Source organism: Centruroides sculpturatus, unplaced genomic scaffold (genome assembly GCF_000671375.1).
Source record: "Centruroides sculpturatus isolate CEXI.00-Female unplaced genomic scaffold, Cexi_2.0 scaffold533, whole genome shotgun sequence".
NCBI classification, from domain to species: domain Eukaryota; kingdom Metazoa; phylum Arthropoda; class Arachnida; order Scorpiones; family Buthidae; genus Centruroides; species Centruroides sculpturatus.
The window spans coordinates 67,183-81,985 of record NW_019384875.1 but is presented as its reverse complement, the minus strand read 5'-3'; the positions used below and the strand labels follow the sequence as shown (position 1 = coordinate 81,985).

Here is a 14,803-nt window from a genome sequence, read left to right as displayed (position 1 = left end):
AAATATACAAAAACTTGTAAATAAAATAAAAGTCATATTAATTAAATTATAAATTTTATAAATTTTTATTTTATTTATCTTCTAAGAAAAGGTGAGCAAAGGAGATTAAAATATGTGAAGAATTTTGCATAATATTTTCTCTTTTCAGAGAAAATAACAGCAAAAAATAAAAATAAAAAACAAAATTAGGCAAATTTCTCAATTCATTAGAATAAATTCATGAAGAAAGCGATATTAAGAAAAATATAAATAATTTAAAACGGTATTTCATTTTTTTTTTCCTTTCTCTTAAAGTGATGCTTATCGATGTCTGTTGTGAACCAAATTAAATATATAAGACAGATCTTGCAGCTAAGTTTATCCCTTCGGGGTCAGTTTGTCAGTCACGGATGTCTAAATTATACGGTTCATTTGATTTTTACTTCGTACGTTCGATTGTCAGTCCTGCCAACATCTCACTTTTCTCCATTACTTCAAATATCGTGACAAAAATTCTTCCTCGAAATAAAATACCAATAAAAGTAAACTTAATTCATTTCCGTTTTCTGGATCATGTAATTTAATTATAAAATTAACTAATAAACTCGTGCTTATTCTATTCCTCTGTTTAGAAGTTTGGAGAACAGTTAAATATTTCTGCTTTTACTTAGAGGAATTTCCCTATTTAAAGATATTTCATTGAAAATGATGGTTATAAAGAATTCCTGCCGTAAGAATATTGTATCTAATAATTATTTTGAAAAGTTTTTCTCATTATTTCCGTTTAAATATTAAATTCAATCAAATAAATCCTTTCTACAAGATATAAGTTTAGAAATACACTAAGTAGGATTATTCTTTTCTTATAAAACAATAAAATTGAAAATTCCCTATTTTATAAGAAAGATTTGCATGAAAATTCCTCTGTTCAGCAATTGTTATAACAATGTACAGTACAGTATCTGACATGCATCACTGTTTTCCAATTTGGAGTAACAATCCCCCTATTTAAAGGTACATTCAGAGGTTATTCCACTATTTTTTAAGGATTATAAACCACATTTTACCACACAGTCCTCTAGTTTCCTATAAATTGTGAAATTATTGCTCACCAAATAGAATTTTCTATTAAATAATTTTCATTATTTTAAGTATGCCCATTTTTAATAAATAAATTCATTAAAGTTCTCACCAAACGGAGGTTTATATTTAAGAATAATGCTCAAAAATTACTAAATTATGAAATAATTTAATAAATTAACTTCATTTTTTCCTTACTTTTCTTATCAAATTATTAATTTTTATCGTTGAATCCCCGTTCTTGAAATTTAAATTCCTTTTTTTCCTACTAAATAAAGTATTCTTCTTCAAATTATAGTAAAAACTTCTTAACAAACAAAGATTTCTACTAAAGTTGAAATATTATTTTATTTTTTATAAAATATTCACACTTCTTCTATTTACCAATTCAAAATGTTCTTATCAAGAAAGGTGAATTTTTATTATCTTCATATGCTAAACATTCTTCGCTAAACAGAGGGATTTCTTTATCTAAACTATGAATTTATTCCCCCCATCAAATTGGGTTTTTTTATGCGTTATCAAATATTTACTACTGAATTTCCACTTTATTTGCATCTTTTATCGTTTCAACTGCGTTAAATATTCCCTACCAATCAGAGGTTTTTTTTATTTTTTTATTTTAAAAGAAAATCTAATGGGATCGAATCAAAATTCTCGCATTAAATTTAAACTGATTAATTAGGAGAAATAAATAATCTATAAAATGGATAAATTATAATTTTCTTACTAAATAATATCTCTCAAATTTTAAAATTAAATATTAAAATTTTAGTGGTTTTTCCTTTGAATATTTTTATTAGAGGAAAAACCACTAAGTCAAAATGGATTTTTTTTAATGTTTTATCAAATGTTTATGACCAAACTTAGATTTTATTGTTTGGAGTGAGTTGAATATTCTTTCCCTACACAGGGGGATTATTTTTTTTTTTTTTGTTTTAAAATAAAATTTAGTCTGACTAAAGCAAAATTATCACGTTAAAATGAATATAATTAATTGAAATAGTTTAGTAAAATGGATTACATTACACATTTCTTACTAAATTTTATCAAACTATTTAAATTAAATATTAAAATTCAGTGGTTTTTCTCTCCTCTAAATAAAAATATTTCCTACTAAGCAGAGTATAATGTGAATTTATTCTCCTATCAAACTTGGATTTGTTTTTCATGCATTATCAAATATTTACAGTTGAACTTTCACTTTATTTGCATTTTTCATCGCTTCAACTGGATTAAATAATTCCTAACAAACAGAGGATTTTTAAAAGAAATTTAATGAAATCAAATTCAAATTATCACGTTAAAATTAATCTAATTGACTAAAATTTACTAATATATTTAAATTAAATGTTAAAATTTTAATGGTTTTTTTTTCCCTCTGAATTGTTCACTTTTATATACGTAATTTACACTTTAATGCATTACTTTTAATGCTTTACAAGATAAAATTTGCGTAAATTCTAGAAATAAAAGAGTAAAAATAAAAGATTACAATGAAAAATCAAAGAAAATCCCCCCAAAATTAAATATCTTAGTAATTAAGAATATAGAATAGAAATTATTTATTTAATTATATTTACTCTTTATTATTTATACATGATGTGACAAGTTAATATAAAATTTAGAAGGTTTCCACTGATAATATTATCCTAATTAAGAATTAAAATAGAAATTTAACAGGTTTCTTCACTAAGATTTGGATTTTTATAGGTTTCTTATTAATAAATAATTTTAATTTTTAATTTTTCATAGCCTATATCATTAAAAATTTGTATTTAATAATTCATTACAGTATTAAATAAGATTTAGAGGATTTTCCTCTGAAATTGTAAAAAAGTAAGCTAATTGGTTAATTCAAAATAATTTTTAAAATGTATTGCACACTATTGGTTTATTTAAAATAAACTATCGCCTTTTATTGGTAAATTGGGATTAATTTGAATTTTGACCATATAATTGGTTAATTTGTTTCAATTAATTTAAAAATATTTAAATATAATTAACCAATAGGAAGCAATAAGCCATGTGTTAAATGTTCATTCATTAATTATAAAAATTTAAACAGGAAGCGCCACCGATTCGATAAATAATGTCATTTTGAAAATCCATCAGTTTCATTGGTTAATTTGAATTTCAAATTAGCCAATTGAAGATGCGAAATTAATTTGTATGATTTAAATAGGTTTACAGAGTTTTAAAAAAGAAAAATATTTATATAAAAATATTTGAAATGCATTTTAGAACAAATTTCATCATATATATATTTATAAACTTAACGAGAATGTAAACATAGAAAATAAAATATTTAATTGTTTTTATTGCATAATAAATGGGGGAAAACTTTACAGGACCGTAAAGAAAAACAATTTTTTTTGCGTTTTCCTTATTTTTTTTCTGCAATTCTCCTGAGATTTATTTCTGAAATACACCTGCTCTTCGTCTTAATTTTGGCAACAATTCAAAAAAATTAGATTTTATAAAATAAAATCTGATTAACTTCATTTAAAAAAATAAAATTAAAATTTACATGATTCGTTTGAAGGGAAATATTACTGAAATATACTTCTCCCCTCCTTTTCCCCCACTCCACCCTCTGCCAATTTTTTAAATTTAATAGCTAAATATTCGTTTTATGAATTGATCGATAATGTATCATATGAAAGTTAAATTACTTAATTAAAAGTATTGTTTTCCTAAATACTTAAAAGGAATAAAGGTACAAGATAATGTTTAAACAGCGCCTTTAATCTCATAATCCTTATTTCTATTCATATAGAAAATCTATTCAAACTCAGTTAGCTTCTCGTGTTTAGCGTTGAAAACTCTTCACGCGAAGTCTTTTCAAATTCAAAAAATATTTCCAAAATATTTTGGCTAATTGTAAGATCAATTAGCTTACTATATCCGTAATTAACGTATGTTAGGCAGGAATAATTTATTCCTAAATTAATTTACAACGTTAACAATCCTGTAACATAATCTTTACGTAGGAGAATCAATTTCCACCAATGCACATCCTCAAATAAACTAAATTTCTCTACAATTATCGCATTTAATTTCTCCAATTTTCGGTATTTTAATTATTTTAAAGGCTATTTTAGTTTCATGACATGGATTTTTTTCATTTTTTATTACTTTTTTCATTATTATCGCCGCCATAAACTAGTGTAATGAATTAAATTCAATAATTTATTTTCTACTAAAATTATTTCATTTCTTCTAAGAAATTCGCTGGTTCTTTATGCTCTGAATATTTTTCAATGTTATTATTTCAAATATATTAATAATTTTCTTAATAAATTAGCGCGAAAGTTATTAATCTTCTTTAAAATCTAATATTTTAATCGTAATTAATTGTTTATTATATATATATATTTTACTTTAAATGATATTTTAAATTATTATTGATATATTTACACATTTTTATTATTTTTCATTATAATTAGTGACAAAAAATAATATAACGAATTCTATTCAATAATTAATTTTCTATTAATTTTTATGTTTTATTCTAAGAAATTCGTTGTTTCGTTGTGTTTTGAATATTATTTAATCTAAATATTCAGAACATATTAATAATTTTATTTAAAAAATGGCGTAAAGTTTTGTTAACGTTTCTTCCATTCGAAATATTGAATATTTTTGTAATTAATTCTTTATTAAACGTGAAATTTGATTATTTTGAGGAAAAGTTTAGTATTCAATTATATTATTGAATATTTATCAAACTTTTAAAGCATTAACTATTTCTGTTTTCATTAAAATTTGGCATTTATGATCTAGTCCTGTAATTACTTTCATTAAAAATCCGTAGCAATTATCTTAAGAAATTCTTTGTTCTATNAAAAAAAAAAAAATCCAAATGAAACTCCAGTTACGGGAATTTTATTACAAATTTTTAATAGGGGAATTTTCATACGTATTTATGATTAGAAAAACTTTTACATTTGTATGAAAATTCCACAAAACAGAGGTTTTAAACTTCTAAATTCTAAAAAATTCTTCTGGACAGAGGAATTTTTTTTAATAAAAACCTCTGTTCGTAGAAGTTTCTTATAAATTTTCTAACAAAATTTTATATTCACATATTTCTAATAATTTTAAAATAATATCTAACTATAAATTATTCTTAAATTATAAAAAACCAAATAAAAATATATCTTAAATATACAAAAACTTGTAAATAAAATAAAAGTCTTATAAAATTTATAATTTAATTAATATATTTTTATTTTATTTATCTTCTAAGAAAAGGTGAGCAAAGGAGATTAAAATATGTGAAGAATTTTGCATAATATTTTCTCTTTTCAGAGAAAATAACAGCAAAAAATAAAAAAAAAAAAAACAAAATTAGGCAAATTTCTCAATTCATTAGAATAAATTCATGAAGAAAGCGATATTAAGAAAAATATAAATAATTTAAAACGGTATTTCATTTTTTTTTCCTTTCTCTTAAAGTGATGCTTATCGATGTCTGTTGTGAACCAAATTAAATATATAAGACAGATCTTGCAGCTAAGTTTATCCCTTCGGGGTCAGTTTGTCAGTCACGGATGTCTAAATTATACGGTTCATTTGATTTTTACTTCGTACGTTCGATTGTCAGTCCTGCCAACATCTCACTTTTCTCCATTACTTCAAATATCGTGACAAAAATTCTTCCTCGAAATAAAATACCAATAAAAGTAAACTTAATTCATTTCCGTTTTCTGGATCATGTAATTTAATTATAAAATTAACTAATAAACTCGTGCTTATTCTATTCCTCTGTTTAGAAGTTTGGAGAACAGTTAAATATTTCTGCTTTTACTTAGAGGAATTTCCCTATTTAAAGATATTTCATTGAAAATGATGGTTATAAAGAATTCCTGCCGTAAGAATATTGTATCTAATAATTATTTTGAAAAGTTTTTCTCATTATTTCCGTTTAAATATTAAATTCAATCAAATAAATCCTTTCTACAAGATATAAGTTTAGAAATACACTAAGTAGGATTATTCTTTTCTTATAAAACAATAAAATTGAAAATTCCCTATTTTATAAGAAAGATTTGCATGAAAATTCCTCTGTTCAGCAATTGTTATAACAATGTACAGTACAGTATCTGACATGCATCACTGTTTTCCAATTTGGAGTAACAATCCCCCTATTTAAAGGTACATTCAGAGGTTATTCCACTATTTTTTAAGGATTATAAACCACATTTTACCACACAGTCCTCTAGTTTCCTATAAATTGTGAAATTATTGCTCACCAAATAGAATTTTCTATTAAATAATTTTCATTATTTTAAGTATGCCCATTTTTAATAAATAAATTCATTAAAGTTCTCACCAAACGGAGGTTTATATTTAAGAATAATGCTCAAAAATTACTAAATTATGAAATAATTTAATAAATTAACTTCATTTTTTCCTTACTTTTCTTATCAAATTATTAATTTTTATCGTTGAATCCCCGTTCTTGAAATATTTCAATGTAAGTAAATAGAATATGTAGNGGTTTATATTTAAGAATAATGCTCAAAAATTACTAAATTATGAAATAATTTAATAAATTAACTTCATTTTTTCCTTACTTTTCTTATCAAATTATTAATTTTTATCGTTGAATCCCCGTTCTTGAAATTTAAATTCCTTTTTTTCCTACTAAATAAAGTATTCTTCTTCAAATTATAGTAAAAACTTCTTAACAAACAAAGATTTCTACTAAAGTTGAAATATTATTTTATTTTTTATAAAATATTCACACTTCTTCTATTTACCAATTCAAAATGTTCTTATCAAGAAAGGTGAATTTTTATTATCTTCATATGCTAAACATTCTTCGCTAAACAGAGGGATTTCTTTATCTAAACTATGAATTTATTCCCCCCATCAAATTGGGTTTTTTTATGCGTTATCAAATATTTACTACTGAATTTCCACTTTATTTGCATCTTTTATCGTTTCAACTGCGTTAAATATTCCCTACCAATCAGAGGTTTTTTTTATTTTTTTATTTTAAAAGAAAATCTAATGGGATCGAATCAAAATTCTCGCATTAAATTTAAACTGATTAATTAGGAGAAATAAATAATCTATAAAATGGATAAATTATAATTTTCTTACTAAATAATATCTCTCAAATTTTAAAATTAAATATTAAAATTTTAGTGGTTTTTCCTTTGAATATTTTTATTAGAGGAAAAACCACTAAGTCAAAATGGATTTTTTTTAATGTTTTATCAAATGTTTATGACCAAACTTAGATTTTATTGTTTGGAGTGAGTTGAATATTCTTTCCCTACACAGGGGGATTATTTTTTTTTTTTTTGTTTTAAAATAAAATTTAGTCTGACTAAAGCAAAATTATCACGTTAAAATGAATATAATTAATTGAAATAGTTTAGTAAAATGGATTACATTACACATTTCTTACTAAATTTTATCAAACTATTTAAATTAAATATTAAAATTCAGTGGTTTTTCTCTCCTCTAAATAAAAATATTTCCTACTAAGCAGAGTATAATGTGAATTTATTCTCCTATCAAACTTGGATTTGTTTTTCATGCATTATCAAATATTTACAGTTGAACTTTCACTTTATTTGCATTTTTCATCGCTTCAACTGGATTAAATAATTCCTAACAAACAGAGGATTTTTAAAAGAAATTTAATGAAATCAAATTCAAATTATCACGTTAAAATTAATCTAATTGACTAAAATTTACTAATATATTTAAATTAAATGTTAAAATTTTAATGGTTTTTTTTTCCCTCTGAATTGTTCACTTTTATATACGTAATTTACACTTTAATGCATTACTTTTAATGCTTTACAAGATAAAATTTGCGTAAATTCTAGAAATAAAAGAGTAAAAATAAAAGATTACAATGAAAAATCAAAGAAAATCCCCCCAAAATTAAATATCTTAGTAATTAAGAATATAGAATAGAAATTATTTATTTAATTATATTTACTCTTTATTATTTATACATGATGTGACAAGTTAATATAAAATTTAGAAGGTTTCCACTGATAATATTATCCTAATTAAGAATTAAAATAGAAATTTAACAGGTTTCTTCACTAAGATTTGGATTTTTATAGGTTTCTTATTAATAAATAATTTTAATTTTTAATTTTTCATAGCCTATATCATTAAAAATTTGTATTTAATAATTCATTACAGTATTAAATAAGATTTAGAGGATTTTCCTCTGAAATTGTAAAAAAGTAAGCTAATTGGTTAATTCAAAATAATTTTTAAAATGTATTGCACACTATTGGTTTATTTAAAATAAACTATCGCCTTTTATTGGTAAATTGGGATTAATTTGAATTTTGACCATATAATTGGTTAATTTGTTTCAATTAATTTAAAAATATTTAAATATAATTAACCAATAGGAAGCAATAAGCCATGTGTTAAATGTTCATTCATTAATTATAAAAATTTAAACAGGAAGCGCCACCGATTCGATAAATAATGTCATTTTGAAAATCCATCAGTTTCATTGGTTAATTTGAATTTCAAATTAGCCAATTGAAGATGCGAAATTAATTTGTATGATTTAAATAGGTTTACAGAGTTTTAAAAAAGAAAAATATTTATATAAAAATATTTGAAATGCATTTTAGAACAAATTTCATCATATATATATTTATAAACTTAACGAGAATGTAAACATAGAAAATAAAATATTTAATTGTTTTTATTGCATAATAAATGGGGGAAAACTTTACAGGACCGTAAAGAAAAACAATTTTTTTTGCGTTTTCCTTATTTTTTTTCTGCAATTCTCCTGAGATTTATTTCTGAAATACACCTGCTCTTCGTCTTAATTTTGGCAACAATTCAAAAAAATTAGATTTTATAAAATAAAATCTGATTAACTTCATTTAAAAAAATAAAATTAAAATTTACATGATTCGTTTGAAGGGAAATATTACTGAAATATACTTCTCCCCTCCTTTTCCCCCACTCCACCCTCTGCCAATTTTTTAAATTTAATAGCTAAATATTCGTTTTATGAATTGATCGATAATGTATCATATGAAAGTTAAATTACTTAATTAAAAGTATTGTTTTCCTAAATACTTAAAAGGAATAAAGGTACAAGATAATGTTTAAACAGCGCCTTTAATCTCATAATCCTTATTTCTATTCATATAGAAAATCTATTCAAACTCAGTTAGCTTCTCGTGTTTAGCGTTGAAAACTCTTCACGCGAAGTCTTTTCAAATTCAAAAAATATTTCCAAAATATTTTGGCTAATTGTAAGATCAATTAGCTTACTATATCCGTAATTAACGTATGTTAGGCAGGAATAATTTATTCCTAAATTAATTTACAACGTTAACAATCCTGTAACATAATCTTTACGTAGGAGAATCAATTTCCACCAATGCACATCCTCAAATAAACTAAATTTCTCTACAATTATCGCATTTAATTTCTCCAATTTTCGGTATTTTAATTATTTTAAAGGCTATTTTAGTTTCATGACATGGATTTTTTTCATTTTTTATTACTTTTTTCATTATTATCGCCGCCATAAACTAGTGTAATGAATTAAATTCAATAATTTATTTTCTACTAAAATTATTTCATTTCTTCTAAGAAATTCGCTGGTTCTTTATGCTCTGAATATTTTTCAATGTTATTATTTCAAATATATTAATAATTTTCTTAATAAATTAGCGCGAAAGTTATTAATCTTCTTTAAAATCTAATATTTTAATCGTAATTAATTGTTTATTATATATATATTTTTTACTTTAAATGATATTTTAAATTATTATTGATATATTTACACATTTTTATTATTTTTCATTATAATTAGTGACAAAAAATAATATAACGAATTCTATTCAATAATTAATTTTCTATTAATTTTTATGTTTTATTCTAAGAAATTCGTTGTTTCGTTGTGTTTTGAATATTATTTAATCTAAATATTCAGAACATATTAATAATTTTATTTAAAAAATGGCGTAAAGTTTTGTTAACGTTTCTTCCATTCGAAATATTGAATATTTTTGTAATTAATTCTTTATTAAACGTGAAATTTGATTATTTTGAGGAAAAGTTTAGTATTCAATTATATTATTGAATATTTATCAAACTTTTAAAGCATTAACTATTTCTGTTTTCATTAAAATTTGGCATTTATGATCTAGTCCTGTAATTACTTTCATTAAAAATCCGTAGCAATTATCTTAAGAAATTCTTTGTTCTATTAAATAATAAATAAAATTTACTAATTGTCATTAAAATGTATTAAAATCTTTTAAAAATAAACTAGAAAATTTACGCTTTAAAATTATTTTTCTCACTAGAAAATTAAATTTAATCAACAAATTATCAAATACAGTAAGTTGTTAACAAAAATATTAAATTTTTTTAATGTTTTATTAAAGTTTTTCATGCATAAAATATATATTATTCATAACTTTAATTATTAAAAACAAGTCTAATATTTTAAGTTTCATAAATAATTTTATTTTTAATTTATAATAATTATTCCAAGTAAACTTTTGTAACGTTGAATAATGAATATTTTGGTATAGAAATTGTTTTATTTTCCTTAATAATTTCGATAATAAACGAGTTTCTTTTATAAATAAGTAAGAAGAATCATTAAATTTCTCTTATATTTATGTACTAATAAAAATTATAACGTTTAAATCATAAAAAATAAGTAAAGATGAGATTAATTTCGTGTTATTTTGTAAGAGAGAGAGGGAAAAAAGTCATTTCTAGTTGATTGGAAAGCATATCCTTACACATTTTATGATCAATAATAAAACTTTATAAGGTTTATTTTCTATTTCTCAGCTTGTTCTTGTGTAAAAATAACTTTAAAAAAAAAAGTGTAGAAGAAGTAGAANTTTAAATTATTATTGATATATTTACACATTTTTATTATTTTTCATTATAATTAGTGACAAAAAATAATATAACGAATTCTATTCAATAATTAATTTTCTATTAATTTTTATGTTTTATTCTAAGAAATTCGTTGTTTCGTTGTGTTTTGAATATTATTTAATCTAAATATTCAGAACATATTAATAATTTTATTTAAAAAATGGCGTAAAGTTTTGTTAACGTTTCTTCCATTCGAAATATTGAATATTTTTGTAATTAATTCTTTATTAAACGTGAAATTTGATTATTTTGAGGAAAAGTTTAGTATTCAATTATATTATTGAATATTTATCAAACTTTTAAAGCATTAACTATTTCTGTTTTCATTAAAATTTGGCATTTATGATCTAGTCCTGTAATTACTTTCATTAAAAATCCGTAGCAATTATCTTAAGAAATTCTTTGTTCTATTAAATAATAAATAAAATTTACTAATTGTCATTAAAATGTATTAAAATCTTTTAAAAATAAACTAGAAAATTTACGCTTTAAAATTATTTTTCTCACTAGAAAATTAAATTTAATCAACAAATTATCAAATACAGTAAGTTGTTAACAAAAATATTAAATTTTTTTAATGTTTTATTAAAGTTTTTCATGCATAAAATATATATTATTCATAACTTTAATTATTAAAAACAAGTCTAATATTTTAAGTTTCATAAATAATTTTATTTTTAATTTATAATAATTATTCCAAGTAAACTTTTGTAACGTTGAATAATGAATATTTTGGTATAGAAATTGTTTTATTTTCCTTAATAATTTCGGTAATAAACGAGTTTCTTTTATAAATAAGTAAGAAGAATCATTAAATTTCTCTTATATTTATGTACTAATAAAAATTATAACGTTTAAATCATAAAAAATAAGTAAAGATGAGATTAATTTCGTGTTATTTTGTAAGAGAGAGAGGGAAAAAAGTCATTTCTAGTTGATTGGAAAGCATATCCTTACACATTTTATGATCAATAATAAAACTTTATAAGGTTTATTTTCTATTTCTCAGCTTGTTCTTGTGTAAAAATAACTTTAAAAAAAAAAGTGTAGAAGAAGTAGAAGAATCTTAAAAAATATATTAATTTTCCAACAAATATAACAACATTTAATTAATTTTTAAAATAAATTTCCTATGACCAATCATTAGATTTGTTAGTCCAGAAACAAGGCAGTTGCCAAGCAAAATGTACAAAAGGATATTAAATATTTAATTAGACAGAGAATTGTACATTTTAATTTTCGATTACTCGTGATAAAGATTTATTTTATATATACATAATTTAATTATCGTTATAACAGTCGCCGTATTTAAGTTTGTACAGCTTATCAATGTACATAACTTAAATAAATTAAAACTTTTAACTAAAATAAAATATATTTATAAAGTTTCTGACGTTTTATAAATATTTAAATAAATTTTATACGAATAAATGTATAATAAAGCCAGTAAAATTGTAATTATCGGACTATAATGCGCAGAGGTGGCGTCGTTTATTACGTTTTTTATAAATCCGATAAATCCAACGTAACTTAATTAATATATATTTAGAAAAAATATATATCTGATATGTAATTATTCAGTAAACATTCGTTCCTTTTGATAGAGTAACAATGATAAGGATCTACAGAAATTGGTTATTGTAGCTAAATCCTGATTGATAACCATGCAGCTAAGCTTGTAATTATTTAGTAAACCTATCATACAATCTTTATAGTAACACCTGTCTTAGAAGAAATAATTCATTGCCGTCTTTTAAAAAGATTGAAGGCTACATTTAAGCCATTTTTTCCTTCAATTTCTGTCATATATATATATACACACACTTATATAAACTCTGACTGAATACATTGGACATTTATATACACTTTTATATGAATTATTAATAATAGAATTTTGTTAAAATTCCAGAAACGTCTCCTGTTTATCTTTTTATATTCGTATTTTCTCTACTGTTGATAAAATTATCTTAAACATTTTTATTACGAAGGAAAGAATTTAATAATAAAACATGATCGATTTTTAATTAAAATTATATATTTTATATCTAATTTTTTCCCTATTTATAAATAAAGAAAATCCAGTTAAAATCATACGATGCATGCTCTTCCTATTGTTAGAATGATGTATTATAGTCACGAGGGAAGTAAATTGTACTTAAATATGCATAATAATCAATTATTTGATGTGAATATAGTAATGTGCAATTAGCATATATTTAATGTGTCAATGAAGTGATGAAATGCATAATTACATACACCTAATTTATTTTAATCTTTTCCATCATTATATCTAACAATATATGCTGATAATTGTAAATTATTATTAATGTGTTGCACATTTTTAATTAATTTAACGTTTTAAACTTAAAAATCTCTAGTTTTAATCAATGAATTGTAAAATAATCAATTTTCTTTTATTTATCAGTGAAAAATTGATGTAATGTACTGTACTGTACAATTTTTTTGCATGTACAGTACGTAACAATGTAAATTTTACAATTTATTAATCAATTTCTTAAGCGTACAATTCACGTGTTACTATTCTTTATAATCACTTAATTATTTTAAGCAATGAATTTTTATAAAACTGATAAATTTTTCCTAAAAAAACTTTAAAAATTGCACAATTTCCAATACACTTAAATGCTAATTTTTAACTTTTATCATATAATAAGAGCTCTAATTATTTTTTTATATTAAAATTGGTTAAATTAAGTATAAAATTTTTATATTAATTTTAAGTGCTTTTATAGATTCGTTTACTTAATAGATTTTGTTTAAAAAATGCATTAAAAATTAATATAAATTTTAATTAAAATGCAAAAAAAAAAAAATTAGTGCCGATTTGTCATTGAGTACTTACATTTAACAATGTAACAAAAATGCAAAGTTGTATATAATAAAGGAAATTGCAAAAATATTTTATAAATTAAAATGGGTGTAACGTTACAATATAAACTATTTCAATTAACTTTACACAAAGAATTTTGACAATGTTTAAACTGTTACGTGTACAGCAAGCACACACAAGAGTGTCGTGTATTGCATACGAACTTTATTTAATATAAAAATAACATTGCCCAACTGAATTTCACCTTGCAAATTATGCAAGAAATTCGGCTATATCTACCTTTTACGTATGGAAAGAGAAGAGAACTTACCGCTAAGAATAGAATCGCATAAACCATTTTAGGAACCACAATATGTAAAATTGTGTATTATCATATCTTATTGTCTATCAGGTGACACATAGGTTTATTATCAAGTAAAGCTTAAGATAAGGTAACATTTAAATATGGCGAATGAGTTGTTCGTCTGTATATCAGTCGGTTCTACCGCCAAAATAACAACCCCCAAAAAAGGTACAGTAGATGCTGCTTTAATGCCCATGCGCGTTGTTATCCTGTGTTACTGACCAATAGAAAGGAACGGCGCGTTTTATCGATTATCTTTCCTTTTACTTACTTTAATTATAGCCGACGAGTAAAAGTTGATTGTGGGAGTTACATACTACAGATTGGGGAATTAGTTTGTTAAAGAAGTAGAAAATAGGATAATTATATATATAATTATCATTTTTTAAACTTATATAAGTAATAAATTACATTTACAACGTGCCTTATTGTTGTTTACGATGATAATTAAATTTTTATGCTTTTCGTCTGTAGAGTATATCATCATCATCAATGATAAAGTGATGATCCTGTAGATCAAATAATCATCTATTAATTACAAATTTCGAAATTATCAAATTAATTTTTTAAAATAATATTTAAGTTTTTGGTGAAATTTTTCATCATATTTACGAATGATAATGGAATTT

The 14,803-nt window shown here is 22.4% G+C and overlaps 1 protein-coding gene across 3 annotated transcripts in view; it reads right to left on the bottom strand.

Annotated features, from left to right (window-relative positions):
- Positions 1-14,479, bottom strand: part of LOC111630935 (ADAMTS-like protein 1) — a 43,037-nt gene extending 28,558 nt beyond the window's left edge. The window contains exon 1 of one of the 3 annotated variants that reach the window (XM_023375094.1): positions 14,142-14,479. In XM_023375094.1, coding sequence (XP_023230862.1) covers positions 14,142-14,168 — 27 coding nt within the window. In that variant the 5' untranslated portion in view covers positions 14,169-14,479. The remainder of the gene's footprint in view (positions 1-14,141) is intronic. The other 2 variants (XM_023375095.1, XM_023375097.1) reach the window with 2 other exon arrangements.
- Positions 14,480-14,803: the final 324 nt, after the last annotated feature.